This window comes from Helobdella robusta (assembly GCF_000326865.2).
Source record: "Helobdella robusta unplaced genomic scaffold HELROscaffold_3, whole genome shotgun sequence".
In the NCBI taxonomy this organism is placed as follows: domain Eukaryota; kingdom Metazoa; phylum Annelida; class Clitellata; order Rhynchobdellida; family Glossiphoniidae; genus Helobdella; species Helobdella robusta.
Genome location: NW_008704501.1, coordinates 7,812,856 through 7,835,355, shown reverse-complemented (window position 1 = coordinate 7,835,355; position 22,500 = coordinate 7,812,856). Strand labels below are relative to the sequence as shown.

Sequence of the window (22,500 nt, the reverse complement as noted above, 5' to 3'; positions counted from 1 at the left end):
GACTGACGTACAGAAAGCAGATATATTCTCCTTATCACTCACAGTTTATGAAGCTGTTAGTATTACTCTCTCTCCTCTCTCTTGTTTTGTGTTCTTTGTTTTTGTATTTTTTATATTCTTTGCTTTGTATTTAGTTGTCCTTTTGTGATGATTTCATTTTTTACTGAAATTTCCATTCTTAAATTGCTATCATTATTATTAATGCATTTGTCTTTCACTAATTAACCCTGACTAATTTTAAAAAAAATTCCCTGAACAGGGCAGTAATGTGGAGATGCCCCTGAATGGACCCACCTGGCAGGAATATAGACTCTTTGGATTGCCTAACCTTAGACACGTTTCAGAAGATTTCAATGATATTTTAAGGGTGAGTTAATCATTCAGTCAGTAGACTGAATCTATTTGACTATTGTCTTTATAGATATACACACAAGTACATACATACATAGCATATATGCGCACTGACACTTATATTTGACACAATCATGGTCAACCAATCAAATTGCAGGACATGTCGTCCAGTGACCCGATTTTGAGGCCAACAGCCAATGAGGTGATGAGAAGATTGACTACATCAACTACTGTTAAGAAAACTGTGATGGAACTGAGCAGAGAACTTTTGGAACAAAGAAAAGAAAATGAAAAATTGAGATTGTGGGTGATATTTCAACTGTTGATTTGTTTATAATGATAATAATAATCACATATAATGTTAACTGTTTTATTTTAAAATTTATTCAGCCAATTAGATTCAAACATTTAACTTTTATATATCAACAATCGCCAGATTAACTGAATAATCATTTAATCAATGAATCATTTAACCAATCATTCAATCAATTAATACTGATTAATCACTGATATTGTTCCGACAGACATCTGCAGAACCTTTTATCAATCAAGCCACAGAGCACGACCAGACTGGTTGGAAAGTCATGTAACAGAAGCCTGAGTTCAACGTGAAGCGTTCAACTCCTCCTCTCTTGATTGATTGAATGGTTGATTGACAAGTTTATTGATAGATTATATGATCTTTGACAATGTTAAAACATAATTTATGTAAAATTTATTTGAACACATGTGCTTATGTATTTTATGGCGGTTGTAATTATTAATCCTATGTATGTATGTATGTATGTGTGTATACATCTATGTATGTATGTATTTTTATCTACGATATCAGCTTGTAGTTTTGCAGTCTTGAAAATTTTATTCTTATTATTTTACCTTCTACTATGATTAATTATAGATCGATATGTAACAATAAATAACTTATTGTTGTCTATAATATACTTGATCTTTTTATTCATTTTCTATTTTTCCCTCTCCGAATGCATTAACAAAAGCTTCTATATATTCATATATAAATGTGATATCGTGATAAATTAGTTTGTCTATTTACGTAAGCATGTGTATGAATGTGCGCGTTGTGTGCGTGTTTTGTTGTGTTGTGAATAACTATGTGAATGAGTGATTGATTGCATGATTATAAGGCTGGCTGGCTTGTTGGTTGGTTGACGATTGCTTAATAAACTATTAGCTTTAATGCTTATTTTACTAAGACTTCACCTATCCAGATGTACATATGTATATTTTTCAATTGGTGTCTAGTTTCTTATCACTAAATAGGTTATGGTATATATTTCGATATCATTACTCTTCTTTTTTTTTAACTATAACTAAATCACTTTATTATTTCGTTTAAATATCATGACGATAAATTCGAGTGCGTGCGTGCGTGCGCGTGTGTGTAATACTACCTGTATGTAGCATTAGTATTGAGCAATTAATATTCAGTTAGTCTTTTGTACCTTGTTAGGTATTCGTTTTATAGTTCAGTTTAAAATTGTCATGTGTATATATATATATATATATATATATATATATATATATATATATATGCTATTTGTCATGAATTGAGTTCTTTGTGTTGTGCTCATTAAATACTTAATATATCGTGATTTTTGAGTGTAAATGTGTATTTTATGTGTCTGTTGCATTGTATGTATATATGGTGTGTGTGTGTGTATTTGTTTATGTATCTATGTACGTACGTCTAAATATGTATGCATATATATACATTTATACAAGCAATTGATTTTAATGTATTTCTTCGTGTTCATTTGTTCTCAATTGTGGTTTTGAGTGAAAGTAAAAAAAAAAAATAAAAAATGAAAGACATGAATTGTAACAATAAGAACGGTAATTGTTTAATGTTTTAAATTCTACTAATCTGTTAATGGTTATTTTGATTTACAAGTATTTATATGTGTGTCTATGTGGTGTATTTTATGCCATTAGTGTATACTGTGTATTTATTTTTGTATCTGAATAGCTTTTAGTCACGTTAACTATAATAATGTGTTTTTAGGGATGAAAATAGATGGATAAGTACGTCTCTCTCTCTTTCTCTCACACACACACACACACTCTCAATGTATCTGTGTTTCTCTCTCGCCAAATGAAAAACAGATTAATATTATTTTTGGATTTTTTTTTAGTATATCCTATATTCTTATTCACGTGATACCATTTACCTTGCGCTACATTAAATAATCATTGACTTGTATGTACATAAGTACATTAACAAATTCATTCGTATATGATTGATAATTATTTTTGTAACATTATTTGAATGTATAATGCATTTAAATGTGTATATTTTTTTTGGCTTAAACTACAGCAGTACCTTTTAATTAATCCTATTTATTTATGCTTATCACATCAGTACCACATCTCAATGGTTGATAGTTTCAATAGTCGTGGAGTGATAATGCTAGAGCATGCTTTTTATTATTACCTGATAAATATAAATGAATTATTTAAGTTAAACACATAGTTTTGTGGCGTTCTTGTTTTTTTTTTTATAAAAATTATAGATTTATTATATTTTATAAAATATATAAAGGCAAACAAAATGACAACAATTGTTGTAATAATAGAAGTCATAATGATAATAATTATTGTTAAAAATAGGTTAGCTAGTTAAGCGGGCAATTCAAAGAGCTTGATGTCATTTATTCTAAGGTAAGTGTAATTGATCTTTCGTACTGCAGTGGAAGGAAAGGTTGTTTATATTTTACAATTCACATTTTATATTTTCATAATTCATATTTATATAATTTCATACTTTATATTTCGTAATCTATAATTAATTTTTATTAATATAGTTATTAACAGTGAGCTTAATTAAAAACTAATTGTCATAATCATGTAATAAATATTTATATTTTAGCAACAATTAGTCTACCATATTTTTTGACACACACACACAGATATAGTTACACACAGATACGGATACAGACACACACAGATACGTATATATTTACACAGATATACATATATACACATACATACAGATATAGTTACACACAGATATGGATACACATAGGTACACATGGATACACTTAGATACAGATACTAACATTTGAAAAATCTGAAATTTTCTCTCCTCCTGTACCAAAACATTACTATGGGGTGCGATAATGGTTTCTCTATCACTGTCGCTTCAACCTTCACCATATTTGGCCTGCAATATTTTATTTAATATCTGATATTTTATTTATTAAATATAATAATTATTATTATTTAAATTTATTATATTTTTATTATAAAATATATTTAATATACTCTTGCCAATTTTTTTTGTACTTACTTGAGAAGAGGCCTACCAATTAATGTGAAATCGCTGCCCCCAACTAATAATACCTAGATAATAAAAGGTGATTTTAATAATAATTATTATTATTTTTACGACTATTATTATTCATTTATTTACCTTATTAAGCAGTATTTTTTCCCCAGTCTGTGCTTCTATAGGCTTGTCTAAGACTATGATGTCTTCGTTGGTTATTTTTCTTTGTTTCCCAGCTACCATGATGACTGCAAATAATCTTCCGACTGTGTTTTGCTTTAGTTGGGTGTTAACTTTTCTGGAAAGTTCTGGATGTTATAATTAGTGTTTTAGGATTAGTAATAGTTAGTGTATATACTACGAATTATGCAATGAATTTAGCATATTTGTTAATGATTTTGGTTTTAATTTTACTTTAGTGATATAATCAAATGTGAAAATACACAAAATTATTTTATTTTAAGAGAAGAATCTAAAAGAAAACATTAAAAAAACATACCTGTCCATGATGAATTTTTAGTGTTTATCTCATCCAATCTGAAGTGTAAATCAAGATTTTATTTAAAAGCATAACTAATTATAGAATTGTCAGACTACTGACACCAATCACACAAATAATTGAAACAAATTTAAATACAAAATAACAAAAAAATGTTTGAATTATTCATTAAAGATTAAATAAAATACAAACACATCGTGCTGTGGGGTTGTACCAGTTGCTGTAGCAGTGACAGCCAGAGAATGAGAGCTTGAATAAAAACGGGAAGTTAACAGAAGAGAAGCCTGCCTGATTTCTGAACACAATTCTTATGGGTACATTTTAATTAATTAATAATTTAATTAATAGTAATTAGAAAATTTTATGAAAGATATAAAAAATAGTTTGTGCATATGAATTGGAAACTAAAAGAATTTAAAAATAACTTTTCGTGGAGTGTAAATGCCTGATCAAAGGTGATAAAAACATTTTGTTTGAAAGTTGAGGTTAGTGATTTTACTAATTAGTTCAGTGGTGATTACAATGAACGACTGTGTGGCCGATAATAAGTTGATGCCTGTACTCTTCTAACTTTTAACCATTAATAATTAATTAGTTTGTAGATTTTAACAATTTCTTAAATTTAAATTTCTAATTATAACAAAAATTTAAATGCGCTGAATATTGTTAATCTGTCAGTCAAAGAACTCAAAACCAAATTAAAATTAAAATTAGTTTTTCTGCCACACAGCCGATAATGCGTTTTTTTTATTGACTTTATTTTTCATTGACATTTATTTCAAATTTAAAACTACTAAAATGTCTTTGCTTGGCTCAAATGCGACAGAGGCTCTTTGATTTCCTCGGGATATTGGCTTACTAATGAAATTGCATGGGTTTTAACGAACCAGCTTAATGAAATATTTACCTAGTTTATTTTTATTTTTAAATGTAGTAATTTTATTCAATTCTATAATTCTAATATCTATTTTAAAATTATTTTTGTTATAATCATGCCAATAATCTAGAGTAGTCAATTAAACCAACTCCATCAAATGGTACTTCACTTTTAAATATTTTGGTAAATAAAGCGAAAAATGAATGTTTAATCATTTTTTGCGTTTTTTGACGTATAAATTCTGTTTTTAATAAAATTTTTAATGAAATAAAGTCTTTTATTTTTTAAACAAACTCCTAAAACATAAAATTATGGCTTGCGATCAGAATAAAATTATAACTCATCATCGTCGGCTTCCCCTACATCATAATTTCTTTAAGTTTTTAAACCTAATAAAAATTTGCTTATTTTTTGGTATGTCGTAATTATTTTTCAATTAATTATTTTTAATATTTTTTAATAATTTTTAATTTAATTTTTAATGTCTTTATTGGGCACACGTGTTTGTGAATCCGAAATAATTGTTATTGTATTTATGTATTGTATAATAATAATTAGATAGACTATAACTATAATTGTATAATAGCTTATTAAATCTAAAAAACATGCTTATGTATGTGTGTGTATTTATGTGTGTGTGTCTGTATGTATGAGTATATATTGATGATGATTGTAATGATGATGACAATAATGACAAAGATAAGTATGATGGTGATTAAAAAAACTACCATTGCTGATGGCAATGATTGTATATATATAGATATTACGAATGTTAAATAGCGTTTACAGTTTTGTATGTGTGGGTGTGTGTTGTGTGTGTGTGTGTGTGTATTTGTGTATACCCAGAGCAAACTATAAAATTATAGTCTGTTTTGTGTAGATTAGATATTATCTTGGCTGTCAATCACACATAATATTTAATAAGCGTAAATTTTATGTGAATTTTACTAAATTTTAGTGAAAATATTGATCACAATGGAGGGGACTATGGCACGGCCCTGTCCCCCTTAGATCCGCCACGTGATACTAGTAAAAAACTACCAGCTTAATTCATTATACCAGCACCACATTCCAAAAATTCGAACTATACTCTAGTTACTATAGTGAGTGTATGTTCAGTAATTCATAATAATACTATATATCAATGCTATATACTATATATGATACTATGTTTTCTATATGACACTGTATATGATACTATATATGATACTATATACATAAAGATACTATATACATCAAGATACTATATACATCAAGATACTATATACATCAAGATACTATATACATCAAGATACCATATACATCAAGATACCATATACATCAAGATACCATATACATCAAGATACCATATACATCAAGATACTATATACATCAAGATACTATATATCAACAACTTCGTGATTTCCACTAGCAAATGATACATTTTCATGCTTAGGAGATTGAGTAGTACATGGATCTTGTGACCAACTACTAGCTTAATTTACTGTATCATCGTCACATTCCTAAAAATTTTTCTAATTATAGTTTGTACTTTATAATGATGACTACTACTGTAAAAAAAACTAAAGATGATAAACATTTCTGTCTACAAACTGAGTTTTATTGACTTTTTGTAACAACGCTGGCTGCCCAGACTCACACTCCCAGCTAACTGGTAACCATATTAAAACTATTATTTTCTATTGAAGAAATACCTTCATTAAATATTTTTATTATTGAGGTATGTTTATACAGTATGGGTGTATAAATGTATGTATGTTTATGTATGTATGTTTATTACCAACGTTTATGCATGTGTGTGTGTGTGTGTGTGTATGTGTGTGTAATATTATATTTGTATGTATCTATGAGTGTATGAATTGATGAATGTTTATGCCTCAATAAATGAATGTGTTTAGACGCGTGTGCGTGCTTGCCTGTGTGTGTGTGTGTGTGTGTGTGTGTGTGTGTATTTTTTATGGGCGTATTTCTGTTTAAAATTGAAATAACAAGAATAATAATAATGTTAGTAGTGGTAATAATTATAATAATAATAATATTATTATAGATAATATCTTATCATTCATGTCCTTATGTGTCTGTTTGGGTTTTTCAATGGTTGGACAAATGAATTTATGAGTGAATGAAGAAACAAATGAGTGAATGAATGCATGTATATAAGAATGAATGAATGATTGCATGGATGGTTTAATATATGAGGTTGATGAATGAATTAACGTTCAAACCATTAAATCAATGAATGAATGAATAAATAAACAAACGAATGTATGTTGGAGTGAATGAACCAATAGATATATTTAAAAATGAAGGAAAAAATTTGTTTATTACTTGTTTGTTTATTATATATTATAACATCTAAATTTACATTAAAATCTCATCTATTATTTTAGTGACTAATTCATATTTCTTGCAGTTTTTGTGACCAACAATACAAATTAAAAATTATATCTATTCAGTTATATAGTCTATTATTATTATTGCTATAGTTGTTGTTTTTCTTCTTATTATCGTTATGACGTAATCATGACGCTGAATTTATAGTTATATATAAACAAATCATCATTCATTGATTTTTGTATGTATATTAATGCCTATATGTATGTATGTGTATGTACGTAAGTATATTTGATTGTATGTATATATATTTATATTGATTAATATATATATATATATATGTGTGTGTGTGTATGTATGTATGTATTTATAAACATAAAAAAGAGCTTACATCTTTGAAATAGATTTAACATAGCAGAACGTATCAAATGGCTTTACTTTTTATCATCAGAGGAACAATTTTTTCGAAATCTTCTGTATATTTGTATTTTTTGGTTTTGTTCATTTGTATTGATTTATCTACGAACTGGAAACCACCACACACAGGTTTATTAGTTGATTTATTGGTTGGTTGGTTAGTTGATTGAGTTTAAACTTTTTGAAAAAATCCACAAATCTAGGTTGGATTTTTGTGACAATTGGTAGAGGTGACCCAGCGACAAGAGCCACCAAAGCTACTAATTCTAGCACAGTGACGACATCAACACCACCAACAACAACATCTGCAAGAACTTTTTTATTAGAAAAGTCAAAAAACTCTTACATTACAGTCGGAAAAAAATCTTTCACTGTTACCAAAGAATTTAGCTTCTATTTTAAATTGTGTAACCATAGAAACAACAACAACAGCAGCAACAACAACAATGTAAACAACAACAACGACGATCGTGACGTCATTTTACTAGCTCACAACAACAACAACAACAGCATTCCATTTGAAATTGGCTTGAGGAACATTGATAACAAACTTTATATTAAATGGACCGGTATAAGCAACAACAGCAATGACAACAACAACAACGAAAACATTATCAACAACAACAACAATAATAGTAACAATTATAATTATATTAATGTCTTATCAACAAAAACCAACTTGAAGATTAATGTTTGGTATAATTTACGTTTACTTCCTGTTATAAACAACAACAACAACAACAACAATAATAATGATAATAATAATAACAATATTAACAATAATAATAATAATAACTGGATCTATTTCAAACTCAGTGAATTTGTTTGCACTAGTACAAATAAGGATATTACTAATAATCTTATCAGTATTAATAATAATAATAATAATAATAATAATAATAATAATAATGTTAATGGGAATGAGGAATTAGTAGCAGTATTTGATCAGACAATAATTTTACCACCACCATCCCCATCGCAATCATCATCGTCGTCGTCGTCATCCTTTATTTTGGGATTGAATATGGATGGATGCATTAAGCTAGAACTAGAGATGGATAAGGTTGACTTGTTTAACCTCCTCGAACTTGACAACAACAACAACAACAACAACAACAACAATAATAATAATAACAATTTGGAGGGTAGTTGCCACTCATGCTTATCATTGATCTGTTCAGGTTTATTTAGTTTTTTTTTGATTTTTATTATCGTCGTCGTTGTTGTTGTTGTTGTTGTTGTTGTTGTTGTTGTTGTTGTAGTTGTATTTCAGTTTCATCATGGGTAGCCAAACGGCAACCCCCCCCCCCCGATCTCGGGGAAAATGTCATCTAAACGTGTGTTGTTGTTGTTGTCGTTGATGTTTTTTTTTGTGCTAGAGAGGTTTATATATCATATGTCTCCTGTTCAAACTTGAGCAAAATTGTCTGGAATGAATGAATGAATGAATGAATGAATGAATGAATGAACGAATAAGTAAACAATAACTAAATGATGTTAATGCTGTTTTAATTAAATTATACATGTTCGTTCAACTTATTTTATTTGATTACACACACATTACACACACGCGCACACACACACACACACACACACACGTACACACACACACACACACGTGCGTACGTACATGCATGCTCTACACACATACATGCAATCTTGTGTTAATGTGTGATAACATCTTTGACAAACTCATGTTATTCTTGACGACATACATACACATACAAGCACATACATATACACGCACATACATACATATACACACACATACACATACATATACACACATACACATACATATACACACATATACATACATACATACACACGCCAACGATGTACATACATACACAATTAAGAACGTCTCACATTTTTGACACACATCAACAGCAGCAGCAACGAAACGCCACTTGCAAGTAGCACTAGAAGCGCCGACAACAAAAGCAGCTGACGCGGGTTCAGTCGCTGTTTTAACGTGTGCTGACGTCAAGTGCTACAACAATGGCACGTGTGTCAACAACAATGGTATAAATAATAGCAATAGCAGCCTTGGATTTGCATGCCTTTGTGTTCAGTCTGATAATTATTATTTTGACCGGAGTAGCATTGTTAATCCCAAAAAGTAAGTTATCTTGTTAAATTTGTGTATGGATGTGTGTGCGCCTGTGCGTATGTGTGTGTGTGTGTTTGCGTGTACGTGTGCATGTGTGTGTGTATGTTAACGTAATGTTTATATACTTGTTGATTGCCCAGGGCGGGATTCGAAGGCAGGTTCTGTGAGAAACCGATCGACGCTTGTTCATTTGAGCCACCGGTTTGTTTGAATGAAGGAAAGTGTGTCCTTACTAACTCATCTTCTCTGGGGTTCCAGTGTTTCTGTAAAGATTATTATGGTCGGTCGGTCGGTCGGTTGGTTGAATGGTTGGTTGATTGGTTGGTTGATTGGTTGGTTGGTTGGCTGGTTGAATGGTTGGTTGATTGGTTGGTCGGTTGGTTGGTTGAATGGTTGGTTGATTGGTTTGTTGGTTCTTTGGTTGGCTAGTTGTTTGTTACTTTGCATAGAAAATATAATTTGTCAATTTATCAATCAATTATCAATCAACATTTCAAATAATCGACATACAACTTAGTCATTCAAACTATCAGCACTTCAATCAATCAATCAATAAATCAATAAATCCATCCATCAATCAATCAATCAATCAATCAATCAATCAATCAATCAATCAATCAATCATTCAGTCAATCAATTAATCATTCAATCAATCAATCAATCAACTAATTATTCATTCAATCAACCAACCAATCAGTGGGTAGATTTTGCCAGAACCAACCAGACATATGTCGTACCAACCCCAAACTACCTCAATGTCGCAACGGCAATGTAGACATTGCTAATTATATAAATCTATATAACATATACACAATATACATCTATATTTATGCAATGTATATATGATATATATGATATATTTATGATATATATATATATATATATATATATATATCATAATTTTGATATATATATATTTATTGTATTATATATTATATAATGTATTATATATATATATATATATATGTATTATATATATTGATATATTTATATATATATATATATATGCGTATATTTAAATATATATGATATGTGTATTTATATATTTATTTATATACTTATGATATAATCCTGTCTTTAATGAATACTTCAAACCTGTTGGAAGACTTTTATCAGCTTCATACGAACGGACGAACGAAGTAATGAACGAACGAACGAAGTAATGAACGAACGGACGAACGAACGAACGAATACACGTAAATCAGTCAAAAGTCGAATATATCTTCTAGCTATAGTATCACGCCATATGCAGAGAACTTAGAACCTGGAATGATGTAATGAACTAAGTGAATTTCAAAACGAACCATATTTAGAGTTAAATTAAAATTAACCATATATTAAACAAATTGAATTTAGAAAGAACGTCTATTTATATTTGTTTCTTTTTTTTGTTTCATTTGTTAAATCAAAACAAACTAATAATGATTGGTTGAGGGAGGTCGGGCAAAAATAAAATCAGAGGTCTACCGGCTACAAGTCTATCGGTCGCTATAACGTTAACTGCAGTAGATATGAGATGCCGTACACAAATGAGTTTGCGGACAGTATTTTATTTTTTTTATTTTTATCTGTTTATTGAAAAAAATAAGGAAAAAAACATCAAAAAGTAACAAAATTTCTATTGATGTATAACATTAAAAATTGATAGGTAAGATTGGTTGGCTGGCTGGCTAGCTGCCTGGCTGGTTGGTTGTTGATTTTTATAGAAAATAAAATCCGTCAATCAGTCGACATATCGGGCAATAATCAACTTCAATCAATCAAACAATTCAGCACTTCAATCAGTCTCTCAATCATTCAGTCAATCAATCAGTCTCTCAAACAATCAATCAGTCTCTCAATCATTCAATCAATCATTCTCTCAATCAACCGATCTATGAATCAGTAGGCAGATTTTGTCAGAACAAGACCGACATATGTCGTATCAACCCCAAAGCACCTCTATGCCAAAATGGCGGTACCTGCCTACCCCTTGCAAATGACATGTACTCGTGCCTATGTTCCTCTGGATATTCCGGTGTGTATGTTTGTGTGTGTGTGTGTGTGTTTGTATGTTCATTCTCATCAGTAGCAGCAATCATCTCATTCATTTTCACTATTCACTATCACCATCATCTTCACCTTCTTCACCATCACCATCAAAACCAGGTCCCAACTGTGAAATTGACATAGACGAGTGCGTCTCGAGTCCTTGCCAGCATAACGGAACCTGCCTAGACAGACCAGGCAACTACTCGTGTCTCTGCGTCAGCGGCACGACTGGTAGATCGTGCGACGTAGACATAGACGAGTGTCTCAGTAGTCCGTGTCTCAATAATGGCAGCTGTGTCGATCGATTAAACGGGTTTGTCTGATTAATTGGATGAATGAATCAATGGATGGATTGATGGTTGGTTGGTTGGTTGGATGGTTGGTTGGTTGGTTGGTTGATTGGTTGATTGGTTGGTTGGATGGTTGATTGGTTGATTGGTTGGTTGATTGGTTGGTTGATTGGTTGGTTGATTAGCTAGATGATGGATGAATGAATCAATGAATAGATGAACGAGTGAACGTTTTATTTAGAAACACAAACGACAATAATAATAGCCTTAACTGCAAAGAAACATCTATCATCATAGATACACTTGCAATTGCACCAACACCGGATACACGGGAGATACATGTCAGGATGATATCAACGAGTGTGTATCTAATCCGTGTAGGAACATGGGATTATGCAAGGATTTGATTAACGTTGGTTTATATGTTCAATTCATCAACCGAATATTCATTCGTTCGTTTTCTTTACATTCATTTATTTATCTTTCCATTTTTCTTGTCGTTTATTCACTCATTTATTCATTCATTCATTCGTTCGTTCGTTCGTTCGTTCGTTCATTCATTTCGTCATTCATTCATCCATTCGTTTTAAAAAATTGTCTTCTGTTAAAACATAATAGCGATGAGCTGACATAAATATGTTTAAAGTAAATCAAATGTTATTATTATTATTATTGTTATTATTATATTATGGTTATTATTATATTATGGTTATTATATTATTATTATTATTATATTATGGTTATTATTATATTATTATTATTATTATTATATTATGGTTATTATTATATTATTATTATTGTTATTATTATATTATGGTTATTATTATATTATTATTATTGTTATTTTGATTATTGATGCATGTGCGTTTAATACTAATGTATTCCATCTTTTCGCTATTAAACTCTTCATTTTTATTTGGTGTATGTATGCGTGTGTATGTTTGTGAGTACTTGTTTGTTTGTATGTTTGTATATGTGCGCGTGTGTGAGTTTGTTTATATGTGTGTGTGTGTGTTTGTGTGGGTATGTATGGATACATATGTATGTATGGATACATATGAACGTGTGTGTTTGTTATTTAGTAAACAGATTGTTCTTTCTTACGTTCGTTTATTATACAAACACACACACATATAAATGTACACCACACGCACACAAACACACACACACAAACACACACACACAAACACACACACACACTAACTCACCGTACAGCGGTTCGATTGCAAGTGCCCGCCCGGTTATTTAGGCTCCACATGTCAGGTAGACTTTAATGACTGCACTCCTTATTCGCCGTGCCTTAACGAGGCCACGTGCTTCGAGAACTCCAAGCCACACCAATACTACTTCGATCGTTACTATTACTACAATAGTAACAGCCGAGCCACCAACTGTAGTAGTAGCAGTAGTAGTAATAGTATTAGTAGTAGTAATAATAAAACAGGTTGTAGTGATAGTATTATTAACGATTATTACTACCCTAGTAGTATAGATTACTTACTACACGAGGGTTATACTTGCCAATGCTCTCCCGGTTTTAACGGTTTGTTGCTGAGTTTATTTGTTTGTGTGTGTGTTTGTGCGTGTGTGTTTGTTTGTTTGTTTGTGTGTGTGTTTGTTTGTGTGTATATGTTTGTTTGTGTGTATATGTTTGTGCGTGTATGTTTGTTTGTTTGTGTGTGTGTGTGTATGTTTGTTTTTGTGTGTGTGTGTGTATGTTTGTGTGTGTGTGTGTTTGTTTATGTGTGCGTGTTATTTCGAGGTTAATTTAATTTCTAAATTTCTAAAAAATTCCTTCCAACCAATAACAACGCAGGCGTCAACTGTAGTCTAAATATAGATGAGTGCCTCTCGTCTCCGTGCCAGAATGGCGGCACGTGCATTGATGACGTCAACAGTTTCCGATGCGAGTGTCGTCATGGTTACAGAGATGTGCTATGTCAGGAAGAGATAAATGAGTGTAACGAATTGGCGCCATGCCAAAATGGCGCGCAATGTTTCAATACCCAGGGTGATTACAGGTGCGAATGTTCGAACGATAATGCTTTTGGCGGCAAAAATTGCGATGTTGCATTAATCGGATGTCTGAATAGTCAGTGTCGGTACGGTTCAACGTGTGTACCGCATCTAATCGACGAGTCGCACGGATACTCCTGCGTCTGCTCTCCCGGATACCGAGGTTCGAACTGCGAGGTCGGTACGTCACTGACGTTTTCAAAAGATAGTTACATCACTGCTAAAAATCTATTGTTTGGAGAAATCTATTTCCGGTTTAAAACTACCCTTTCTGATTCGCTACTGTTTGGTTTTCTCTCATCTGATTGGTCGACAATGTGGGTATTGGAGTTATACAAAGGGGTGTACTTGAGGGTGAAAGTAATTAGTTTGCCCTCAACTACTAATATTCATAAAAGTGATAATGATACTGCCAGTACTTTTAGTAATGTTACTCTCAATAATAATGGTGTGGTTAAGGTAATTTCGATCTCTGCTGATAGCCAAGCACAGTTAAATGTTTTGACCAATTGGAATGCGGTGATGTTAAAATTCAACCAATCACATCTCACGATTCAGCTGAGTCACAGTAGCTGCGCCAATGGTAATTGCATTAAGGTTATGAATATTAACGAGATTGCCGGAAGTGGGGATGTGTTTATTGGTGGGGATGTGCTGAAAAATATGAAAAAAATGTCACCAAGTATCGGAGTTCTACTTTCGAGTTAGTGTTAATGATGATTTCGCATTTATTTGCTATATTATTCTTAATAATTATTTGAATATTGATAATATAATAATAATTAATATTATTATTATAATGATAATAATAATAATGGTGATACATAATTTCTTAGATTTAACGGATGTGACGTCACAGAGAATGTTCGCCGGCTGCATGGATGACGTCAAAATTAATGGAAGATGGCTGGTCGAGAGTTATGATAATGATACTAATACTCAGTCATCATCGTCGTCACCATCATCATCGTCGTCGTCATCATATGATTTTGTAACATCTATTACAACCACACCAAACATTTCTTCACAGAAGTTCTTAACAACGAAAATGACGTCGTCATCATCATCACCGTCATCATCATCGTTATCATCAACAACAACACCATCACCATCATCACAACTACTACTGCTACCTTTTTCTTCATTTGTTAACATTCGGCGAGGGTGCCAAAGGGTGCCCCAGTGTAATCAAAGGTGCCAAAATGGTGCCACCTGCTTAGATCTCTGGGATGAGTTTCTTTGCTACTGTCCGAGAACGTATTACGGAGTTACTTGTGATATATGTAAGTTGGTTGGTTTGTTGGTTGGTTGGCTGGCTGGCTGGCTGGCTAGCTAGCTGGTTGGCTGGCTGGTTGGTTGGCTGTTTGGTTGGTTGGCTTGTTGATTTATTTATTCATCCATTTATTTGATCCTTTGTTCATTCATTCATCTATTCATTCACCAGTTCATTCATTTGTTTTCATTAATTCATTGCGTTTTTTTTCTTTCACGCATTGATCTTGTAGCTTCTAGTTTTGCTACCTTTGGTTTCAACAACGTGCCGAGTTTTGCCGAATTCCATGTTACTAACAACAACAACAACATCAACAACATCAACAACAACAACATTGCTATCTCATTCCTTTTAAGAAGTCGGCAGCGAAATGCGATCTTGTTCAGTGTTGTTATTAGCCATACCAACAACAGCAACAACAACAGCAACAACAACAGCAACAACAACAGCAACAACAACAGCAACAACAACAGCAACAATAATGATAACGCTACAGTTATTAGAGTTTATCTGTTTGACGGAGAGAGCCTAAAATTCAACATAAAATATAATTGGACAGATCTTAAAAATGACGATGATGATGATGATGACGTTTATGATCAGCAGTTTGTTTATCATTCAGACGATAAGGTGATTAAATGCTGTTGTTGTTGTTGATGATGATGATGATAATGATTTTCAAGAATGAATACACATACATACACACACACACACACACACACATACATACATAGATATACACATACATACATACATACATACATAGATACACACACATACATACACACACACATACACACACACACATACACACATATACGCACACATACATACATAGATACACACACACATACACACACGCGCACACCAGATATCAGATGGCGAGAGGCATCTATTAAAAATATCGCTCAACACATCATCGATTGTCGTTAATCTCGAAAAGATCAACAACATCAACAACAACAACATCATCAACAACAACAACAACAATAACAACATCAACAACAACATGAACAGCAACATCAACAACAACATCAAACAACAATCATTCACAACAACGAAGAACGCATTTATACTACCAACGAACTCATTAAAGATCAGAATTTTTGTTGGCGGATTTCCTGATAATAGTAGCAGCAACAGCAGCAGTAGTAGCAGCAGCAACAGCATCGGTAGTAGCAGCAGCAGTAGTAGTAGCAGTAATGGTAGTAGTAGCAGCCGAAAACTTTTTTATAAAGGTACAATTGGAGATTTTTTAATCAACGACATTCTTCTCAGCTTCAACAAATTGTCGTCTCTATCGCCACCACCACCGTCGTCGTCAACGACAAATGGTGACAAAGAGATCATTATCATGACGCCCGTCAATCTTTTGAATGTTGTGGCCGATGAAGTCACTTCTGACTTCTGTGGCCCGGAGAGTGCTTGTAAGAATAATGCAACCTGCTCCAACGTCTTTTTCAATGATTTTGCGTTAGTGACGATGGATGTTAGGGGTAATGGCGGTGATGATAGTGATGATGATGATGTTGTTATTGGTGATGATGATAGTGATGATGATGATGATCGCCGTGGTGGGGCTCATTAACATCTCATGAATATTAATGAACAAGATGTCGCTGCACGGCCCCTTACAAAGGCCTACTCTGCGATGAAGTTGATTACTGTCTCAAACATCAATGTCCGAAAAATGGGCGGTGCTTAAGTGGGAAAAATGGCTTCGAATGTTAGCCTAATTAATAATTATTAATTATTTATTAATAATTATTAATAATTTATTAATAATTAAAATGATTATGTTGATGATGATGGGTCGTTTATATAGCGTCCAACTTTCTATAAACGCCTGTCTGTGGTGTTTGATTTTATGATCGGACGATTGCTTTTTTTTCTTACCAGGCTTAACTGAAGCAACATTCAATGGCGCTGATTCCAAGGCTTACTACGTCATCATAAACAACAACAGCAACGACAATAATAATAATAATAATAATAATAATAATAATAATAATAATAATAGTAATAATAATAGTAATAATAATAGTAATAATAATACAGTTATTGATCTGAGATTCGGTGTTAAGACAAGTCAGCAAAATGTTGTGCTGCTACAAATTGCAAACTATAATAATAGTAATAGTGATAATAATAATAATAACATCTATAATAATAATAATAATAGCAATAATAATAATTATAGTAATGACATCAACAATGCTAATAACAACAGTACTAACTGTGATTTCGTTATCAAACTATCAAGCAGTATTAATAATAATAATGATAATAATAATAATGATAATAATAATAATAATGATAATAATAATAATAACAACAATAATAGTAATAATAATAAAAATAGTAGTAGTAGTAGTAGTAGCCGAAGTCTGCAGTTGTTCATGAACGATACGTTACTATTGAAAAGAGACTCGCTTGATCCGGACGCTGATGGCTGGCTCAATCTTACCGTTACTATTTCTGATAACATTATTATTGTTATTAAGAACAATAATAATAATAATAATAGTTACTACAACAACAATACTAACAATACTTACAACAGTAATGTTAATAATTACAAAAGCAACGGTGATGAGTATCTGAATAGTTGTTTCAAGCCCGTTCATTTGTGGTACGTCGTCATTGGAAGTAGTAGTAGTAGTAGTAGTCGAAGTAGTAGTAGTAGTAGCGGTAGTGGTAGTAGTAGCGCGTTTAGTGGCTGCTTTTCAGAAGTTCGTTTCAATGGAGTACTACTGCCATTTTATAACAGGTCAATCTTATCTGAGGAGATTCTCGGTTATGATAGGTTGGTTCGTTTATTCATTCATTCCTTCGTTCGTTCTTTCATTCGTTGATCATTCATTTATTTGTTTGTTTGTTCTATCTTTTATTCATTCATTCATTTATTCTTTTACTCCTACTCTTCTTTTCTTTCAATGTTCTTTCTTCTGGTCTCTTCATCGGCCCGCAATGATTTTTACCCATTCATTCACTCTCTTACTCATTCTTTCATTCATTTATTCATTCATTCAATCATTCACTCATTCAGGATCTTAGAGTCACAAATATCGCCAGGTGTGATTACTACAGGCTGCTATGTTGATAAAATTTGTCAGCAGCATCGTTACGGAGAACTTTGCCAGGTAATGATGATGATGATGGTGATGGTGGTGATGATGATGATTTCAATGGTGATGATGATGATGATTGTGGAGATGATGATAATGATGAATGTATGATGCATTGCAGTACACTAGTCCATGCATATCGAATCCGTGTCTGAATGCTGGTACGTGCCTTTTCAACTCGAATCTCTCGGCTTCAAATGCATATACGTGCAAATGTGATCGAGGTTATGTCTGTGTATGTGTGTGTACGTGTATGTGTGTGTGTACGTGTGTGTGTGTCTTTATGTATATTTTTTTTAATGTCATTTATATTATCATCATCATTATTGTAACCAACAACATAGTCATCATCATCATCATCAACAACATCATCATCAACATCATCATCATCATCATCAACAACATCATCATCATCATCAACAACATCATCATCATCAACATCATCAACATCATCAACAACATCATCGTCATCATCAACATCATCATCATCATCCTCAACAACATCATCATCGTCATCAACAACAACAACATCATCATCAACATCATCATCAGAATACACAGGACAGTTATGTCAGACAATGGTTGACCTGTGCCAGCTGAATGGTCAGCCGTGCTCTCTAAACGGCGTCTGTATCAGCGACAGTAGTAATAGTAGTAGTGGTGGTGGTAGTAATAGTGGCAGCGCTCCTTACTGCAGCTGCTCTGACGGTTGGGGCGGGCTGAGGTGTGAATATGCCTCAGAGTCTAAGGAGTCTAGATATGAGGTAAGTTAGGGTAAGGGTTTTGGTTAGTTGATTGGTTGGTTGGTTGATTGATTGATTGGTTGATTGATTGTTTAAATTCTCAATAATAAACAGAAAAAAATTGACAGCCACAATCACATCAGCATTAACCTAACATTAATATGACATCAACAACAACTACAACATTAATAACATTAACAACAACATCAGTAACAACTACATCAGTAACAACTACATCAGTAACAACAACAACATCAATTCAGGCCTTCACGAGGGGTCAACTCATTGGTTTGATAGTCGGAGTTGTAGGAGGAGCTATTTTGCTCGTAACACTGATTGGTATGTTTGTTTGTATGTATGTATGTTTGTATGTATGTATGTTTGTATGTGTGTATATATGTATGTGTGTTTGTATGTGTGTATGTATGTCTGTATGTGTGTTTGTTTGTTTGTTTGTGTGGTATGTGAGCTGTGTGTGTTTGAACGTAAGAATATAAAACTCTTATATCTACATTCATTCATACACACATACATACGCGCCCACACACACAAACGAACACAAGCACACACACATACAAACACACACACACAAACGAACACACACACACACACAAACGAACGAACAAACATACCCATTGTATAACGCGAAAAATCAGGCGTTATTTGCTGCGTCTCAAAGCTGAAGCCACGCCGTAGCAGGCAAGGTGTGTACAGCCCGAGTAGAGAGGAAACATTAGGTTTGTCATTATTATTATTATTAGTAGTAGTATTATTATTAATATTGTTAGTATTATTATTATTATTATTGTTTTTTCTGTTGTTATTATTCTTTTAATTATTCCTCATCACAAGGTGTGTCGGTCGCGAATGAATTCAGCCGTGCCCTCAAAATTCCACCCGAAGAACGACTGATTTGATGAAGAAGATGATGAAAAGGATGATGACGAAGATGATGATGATAGTTTGGATCGTGATAGAGGTGGCGGGATGATGATGATGTATTTATATATATATATATATATATATATATATATATGTGTGTGTGCATGTGTGTGTATATGTAGGATTGTATGAATTCTACCGAATTGCTGGCTTGGTTTACGCAGTTTCAATGGAGAACAACAAAGATAGATGAAGAATGCAACAACAACTAAGTAACTAACTTTGCCTTGTTTAAAGAAACTTTATATAAGCAGATCCACACTTAAGATGATTAGTGAAGAATCGAAATAAACATATACATATAATCACATACACACACACACGCACGCACGCAAAAACACATACACACACAAACACATACATCTTATCAGGATAACAACAGTTTCATTAAATTTTAATTTGATGAACTCGTTTTAGTAATTCTATCTCCAATGAAACTGAACAGTCTACAGAAAATTCTAATAGGAAGATTGAAAAGACAAACCTTAAATTGATTAATGCCAACAATTCGGTAGAATTCATACAGCACTATAAATTATGGTCTCCTTTCAAAGTTTTATATATATATAGACCTTATGCATTTTATATATAGTGTATATAATGTGTGTGTTTGTTTATTTGTTTGTGTGTGTGTTTTTGTTTTGTTTGTGTTTGTTTACATTTATTTTCAATTCTTGGACCAATTTTTATGTCGCTAAACAATAAATTATGCAAAATTATTATTTTTACGATATTTAAACATGGCAAACCTCAGCTGTTTTAGTATTTATATTATTTATATTATAAATCATGAATATTTATATATATATATATGTGTGTGTGTGTGTGTGCGCGTGTGTGAATATTTTATACGTATTTTTACTATTTTTTTTGCTTCTAGTTTTGTCACGATTTAAAGATAAGCATTTGTAGTATTCTTCCATGATCTGATGGCATACATGTATGCTTTTATAGGTATGTGTGTGTGTGTGTGTGTGTGCGTGCGTGTGGTTGTTTTCTGTGTGTGTGTGTTTGTTTTCTTTATGTGTGTGTGTGTGTGTGTGTGTGTGTGCTGGTTTTCTGTGAATTCTTGAGAATTTTTTCGCGCCTTTTTTCTGCTTTAGATGTTTTATAATGTAATTGTTTGGTTCTTTTACATAATTTTTTTCATACCCATTTTTATCATTCGTTCATTCTATCGTTCATTCATTTATTTGTTCATTATATTTTGCGTTCATTCGTTAATTCGTTCAATAGTTAATTCACCTGTTCGTTCATTCATTTGTTCATTCATTGTTCATTTCGATGAATTGTTCATTCATCCTTTCGTTCATTTATGTTTTCATTCTCTCATTCATTCAATACTTAAATCATTCTTTCATTCATTCACTCATTCATTCATTCGTTCGTTCAATTGGAAACCTTTCCATTTTAATTTATTGAAACATGAGATTTACAGTATCATCATACATAATCAAAATTATGTGTGTGTATGTATGTATTTATGTATGTATACATTGCGTGTATGTATATGTATATATACACACATATGTTTTTTAATACATATGTTTGTATACCTAGATAGATATATTTTTTGGTATTCTTAATCAAAATCATGTCTATACATACATATATATATATATATATATATATATATATATATATATATATATATATATATAACCAAAATCATGTCTATATATATATATACAAATTATATCATAAATACGCACTTATATTGGTTTATTTATGACGAATGTGCGTACGTGTGTGTGCTTATTCATATTATTCATCAGTTTATTTACATTAAAAATATACTTTTTGGCCAATTTAACGAGCGTTAGCTGAGCAAACAATAGCATCATCTCACCTATCTGAGAACATTTCGTCACATTGAGACGATAATTATTCACGATAGAGATGCAAGACAAAGACAGATGACATTAAGACTCATTACATTACGTATTAATTGCATTAAGTTGCGTAATGTTACATGTAAATTATTCTTACCACTCAGAATACAACACAATTATAACAGTATTACATTAATTTAATTAAATTCTATGTAAAGTTTGCGAACAGTTGTACAAAGATGAACAAATGAACCACCAACAAACGAATAGATGAACAAGCAAACGAACAGATAAACAAGCAAACGAACATACCACAACTATACACAAAAACTAGTCAATGTATACTATGAAACTTCTGTAAAACATATAAA

The 22,500-nt window shown here is 31.9% G+C and overlaps 3 protein-coding genes across 3 annotated transcripts in view; 2 read left to right on the top strand and 1 right to left on the bottom strand.

Moving 5' to 3' along the window:
* The window catches only part of HELRODRAFT_106737 (hypothetical protein), a gene marked incomplete at its 3' end in the record, with an annotated part of 3,243 nt that extends 2,867 nt beyond the window's left edge, over positions 1–376 (top strand). The window contains exons 5-6 of the mRNA XM_009021729.1: positions 1–55; positions 260–376. The exon at positions 1–55 is cut by the window's left edge and continues 91 nt beyond it. Of these exons, the coding sequence (XP_009019977.1) occupies positions 1–55; positions 260–376 (172 nt within the window). The remainder of the gene's footprint in view (positions 56–259) is intronic.
* A 2,609-nt stretch (positions 377–2,985) lies between these two features.
* HELRODRAFT_161850 (hypothetical protein) lies at positions 2,986–4,601 on the bottom strand (the record flags this gene model as incomplete). Its single annotated transcript, XM_009021728.1, has 5 exons — positions 2,986–3,050; positions 3,426–3,529; positions 3,656–3,708; positions 3,779–3,942; positions 4,559–4,601. 5 exons carry the CDS (start codon positions 4,599–4,601, stop codon positions 2,986–2,988), a joined length of 429 nt encoding a protein of 142 aa, XP_009019976.1.
* Positions 4,602–12,021: 7,420 nt separating this feature from the next.
* HELRODRAFT_140913 (hypothetical protein) lies at positions 12,022–18,850 on the top strand (the record flags this gene model as incomplete). The annotated part of the gene is made up of 7 exons (XM_009021727.1): positions 12,022–12,218; positions 12,493–12,607; positions 13,411–13,508; positions 13,680–13,738; positions 14,012–14,396; positions 15,385–15,498; positions 18,742–18,850. Coding segments are annotated over 7 exons (1,077 nt in total), but the record flags the coding sequence as incomplete, so codon positions are not given.
* Positions 18,851–22,500: the final 3,650 nt, after the last annotated feature.